The 4,807-nt window shown below is 36.6% G+C and overlaps 1 protein-coding gene across 1 annotated transcript; it reads left to right on the forward strand.

Annotated features, from left to right (window-relative positions):
• Nucleotides 1-2,067: 2,067 nt before the first annotated feature.
• On the forward strand, nucleotides 2,068-3,006 carry LOC106823464 (putative olfactory receptor 2B8). Its single transcript, XM_014829176.2, has one exon. The coding sequence runs from the start codon at nucleotides 2,068-2,070 to the stop codon at nucleotides 3,004-3,006; it is 939 nt and encodes a 312-aa protein (XP_014684662.2).
• Nucleotides 3,007-4,807: the final 1,801 nt, after the last annotated feature.

Raw genomic sequence — 4,807 nt, forward strand, 5'->3', positions numbered from 1 at the left:
AAAGGTTAGTTGAGATTATGCATGTAAATATTTTGGAATATGTCAAATACTCAATAATACCAGCTAGTATTAGTATTAATATTATTAAGTGTAAGTAGCATATCAGTTCAGCCTCCAACCTTTGGATACTGTAATTTTTCAAACTTTAAATGCAAAAGAATTTTTATTAATTAGATATTGTTATTTTTTCCAGATATGAACTAATACTCTTCCATACTGTTGTTTGGGATTGAGTGTGGACTTAGGTTAGTTTAACTTATCCTTCTCTTTTTTTTTTTATTATACGTGCTTTAATATTTCAAAACATATGACTGCTTTTGGTGTTTATTTTCCTTGCAACTAAATTATGGGACAAGGAAGACATTTATGTCAGTGATAGAGGATACTTTCCAGCTTCCTCTCTACCACTTAGTCTTCTTCTGTTTGATCTTTACTTGTTTTTCATTCAGATTTTATTAACATTTGTTTTATGCCAGTTTTGTACCAATTTCTTTTACACATGAGTGGGTCTATATGCTAATCTGGTTTAGTTTTTTTTTTTTTTGGTGAGGAACATTGGCCCTGAGCTAACATCTGTGTGCCAATCTGCCTCCATTTTGTATGTGGGTCACTGCCACAGCATGACCTGATGAGTGGTGTAGGTCTGTGATTTAGATTTTAAAAGTCTTGGAAGAATAAACAATTTACAGTATGCCTAACCATTTGAAAATGATAGATCTGAATTATTCATTTTCTGATTCCACTTTGGTCAGTGTGTGACCGTGCTTACGCAATACTAAGTGGCTAGATGAAAATGACAATCAACTAACCTTAGAGGCAGCAATGTATTTGCTTCAGTGGAACAAACTCTACAGATAGATCCTAGAATGATGTATATATAAAATTAACCTAATGTGGATGGATGTCCTTTGATTTTTACCAAACCAAACTATCATTTCCTTTATGCCTTTACTTCTATTACTTTTAGTTTCACAATATATCTTTGACTTGCCATTGCTTTGGGAATGCATCTGTCTTTATCTCTATGTATTTATCTCTTTAATTATCTTATCATAGGGAGGGATGTAAATCATTACAATTTGTACGTAGATTACACAGTTGGATAACTTTTTAAAGTGTTACTTCTAATTAGAATGTTGATAGGGAATAATCCCACCTCTCTCAGCAAATTGGCACACTCTAGTTGTTGGTGATATGTGAAAACGAAATCACCAGAAGGAAAAGGAAAGTGTTAGCCATTGTTTTAAGAGTTCTGATTCCAACTGAGTATGCATAGCCAATGAATTTTCAGAGTTCTTGTTAAATTAGTATATTAATTTTAGGCATCTTAAGGGCAAAAGTTAAGCATTGTAATTGAATGGTGGCATTTTCTTAATAGGTCTGAATATTTAATTGTTTTACTACCAAACAAAAAGATGAGGGTAGCTCTCACAAATATAATGTATTAGGTAGAGAAGAGAGGCAAAACTCCCAAAATTGTGTATATGTAGCACTATTAGTGATATTCTGAATGTAATTTAATCCTTTGTATAAATACATTCTAGGCCATAATTTGATTGATCTGAATGCATTTTAGAGATTATCTTTTACTATATTCTATTACATGTGAGGTACCTGCAAATCCAGTTGTGTAGAATTATAAGACATGCATTTAAGATAACCTCTCTCCCTCTGTCCACATTCCTTTCTTATTCTTTCTGATCTCTGTCCCCATTTTCCCTTTTTCCCATTCTCTAAATTGTACATATATACTTACTGAACTTTAAATTCTATTAAACGCAATCTGAAACAGACCTTTTATACTTACGACTGATGCAAACACAAGGCCCATCATTTGATTTTTTTTATATTAAATATCAATGATAATATTTTTTGCAATATGTGAAACTAAATTAGTATAAAATATGTCAACCGAAGAGTACATCATTTACTCAAAGAGTTGCGTTTAAAATCCTTTGGTCATGTCTTTTAAACATTATAGATTCTGCCCCCTTTCCATTTTGGGGGAGGCATCTTTTAAAAATTGCTAAATGCTTGGTCTCGACAGGAACCATGTGCAGACAAAGGATGGAACAGAAAAATGGAAGTTCTCTCACTGGGTTTCTCCTACTAGGTTTCTCTGACAGGCCTCAACTGGAGCTAGTCCTCTTTGTGGTTCTTTTGATCTTCTATATCTTCACTTTGCTGGGAAACACAACCATCATCGCATTGTCCCACCTGGACCCACATCTTCACACTCCCATGTACTTTTTCCTCTCCAACCTCAGCTTTCTGGACCTGTGTTACACTACCAGCATTGTTACCCAGCTCCTGGTTAACCTCAGTGGAGCAGACAAATCTATCTCCTTTGGTGGTTGTGTAGTTCAGCTGTACATCTCTCTAGGCTTGGGATGCACTGAATGTATTCTCTTAGGAGTTATGGCATTTGACCGTTATGTGGCTGTTTGCAGGCCCCTTTACTACACAGTAATCATTCATCCTCGTCTCTGTCTCCTGATGGCTTCTGCTTCATGGATGTTTGGTGTTGCCAACTCATTATTGCACACAGTGGTCATCTTCCTTTTACCCTTTTGTGGGAGAAATAAGTTAGACCACTTCTTTTGCGAGATTCCTGCATTGCTCAAGCTTGCCTGTACTGACATCACTATGATTCAGTCTGAGATCTTTTTTGTCAGTGCCTTGGATCTTCTTTTACCGGTTGCATTTATCATGTTCTCCTATGGTCGGATTATCAGGGCCATCTTAAGGATAAAGTCAGCAGCAGGGCAGAGAAAAGCATTTGGGACATGTGGATCCCACCTCACAGTGGTCACCCTGTTCTATGGCACAGCCATCTATGCTTATCTCCAGCCCAGCAACAACTACTGTCAGGATCAGGGCAAGTTCATAGCTCTTTTCTACACCATCGTTACTCCCATGATCAACCCCCTCATCTATACACTGAGGAACAAGGATGTGAAGGGAGCAATGAGGAAGGTGCTTTGGAAGGACTATGACTCCAGATGATGAGACGAGGAAGACACTTTAATGGAAAGACTTTGAATACCAGAGCCCTTAAGATGTCTGTGTTCTCCAAGATTCATCCAGAAGGTCCCTTGACAGCTCTCTAGAGAATTTCCTTACATCATTCTCCTATGAAAATGGGTGTTCAAAATCTAAGTTCATGGATTCATTTTAACCTCCAGATATGCCGATTCTATTTTATAGAACATCTGCCTTTTATTTATTGTTTTTAAAAGCTCCACAGTTTTTTCTTATTTGCGGTCTCATTTGGAAACATTATTCCATTTCTACTTGCAAAAAGATGTTAAAGTACATACCATAAAGGCACAGCTAAATAAGAGCATGAAGCCACTGGAACATTGTAAGAAATATTAACATTTTAGCATTCCCCATCAATTACTGTGGTGATACCACTTAGTCTTGCATTTTGGGCACGGCTCTGTTACAAAGTCCAAAGTTTGACCGTATGATCTTTTTCATAGAAGTAGGTGGAGAAACTGGGGAAAAAACAAACTTTAAGCTCAAAGAAAAACATGCTAACATCAATCCTGATGAAGCCATTCAGAAATTAGGCTTAACTGTGACCTCACCAGGGTGGCAGCCATTATGTGACATTCATTTCACAGAAGGCTGTACATAGGATCACTGAGTGAAGGATGTGATGCAATGCTGCTAGTGACGATGATGGCTATTAGCTGGTAATAACACCAGGTAGTGCTTATGTATAACTTTCTACAAAGCCATAAAAACAATAAGGTGAAGTATGGGAGTTGGTTGTTTTAACTTTGTGAGCCACTTTCATTTTTAAAAATGACTTTTGTGGACAAGATCTTATCTGAGTAGTACATGACACAAGTCTGATTTCAGATTCTACACATTTCACCTACAGTAATGCAGCAAAGGTTTCAAAGGGTAAAATATGTTTAGATTTTTCTCTTGTTTCTGTTTTACAAATTCTTTGAAACTGGTATCAGTTGATCAGGGCTTTGGATCTCATATGCGGCAAAGGCCTGATTTAATTTGAATTCAGTGACATATTACAAAACTATGGCAAATGGCCCCTTAATCCCATGATATTCCCTGTTCTGTTGTAACTTGCTCAGATTTGCTATGAAAAATTTAAGAATAAATAAAGTGCATATTAATTATTAAAAATCTCTATTTGCCTAAGCTTTACAAACAGTCATCTCATTACAAAAAAACTGTCACAGAGCAGGCCGATGGCAAGGTGGTTAAGTTCAATGCTTTCTGCTTCAGTGGCGTGGGCTCACAGGTTCAGATCGCACTCAAAGACATGCACCACTCATCAAGTCATGCTGTGGTGGCGACTCACATGCAAAATAGAGGAAGTTTCATGCATATGTTAGCTCAGGGCCAGTTTTCCTCAAGCAAATAAAAGGAGAAGACTGTCAACAGATGTTAGCTTAGGGTCTATCTTCCTCAACAACAACAAAAAACCATCATAAAATTCTGAATTATGAGTAATAAATATAAACATTCCAGAAAAATTTGAGCCTGACGTTCTGGCCTTTGATCCTCACTCAAGGTCAGTTTGCAGTATTAATTTGTTTTGGTGGTATGGATTCTGGTTTTTGTATATATTAACTATCATGAACAGTGTATATTACCAAGAAAGTTAGAGCTTTGACAATGTCATAATCACAAAAATGTTCAGATTTTTGGTAGGTTTTCCCAACATGTAGCACAGTGCAGGTAAATATCTGTGTGTCTCTGGGTGGAGACATAAGCATAACAATTATCATAGAGTTCCATATCCTGACAGCTAACTTACATCCTCCTTCTT

The sequence above is a fragment of the Equus asinus genome, chromosome 8 (assembly GCF_041296235.1).
Source record: "Equus asinus isolate D_3611 breed Donkey chromosome 8, EquAss-T2T_v2, whole genome shotgun sequence".
In the NCBI taxonomy this organism is placed as follows: domain Eukaryota; kingdom Metazoa; phylum Chordata; class Mammalia; order Perissodactyla; family Equidae; genus Equus; species Equus asinus.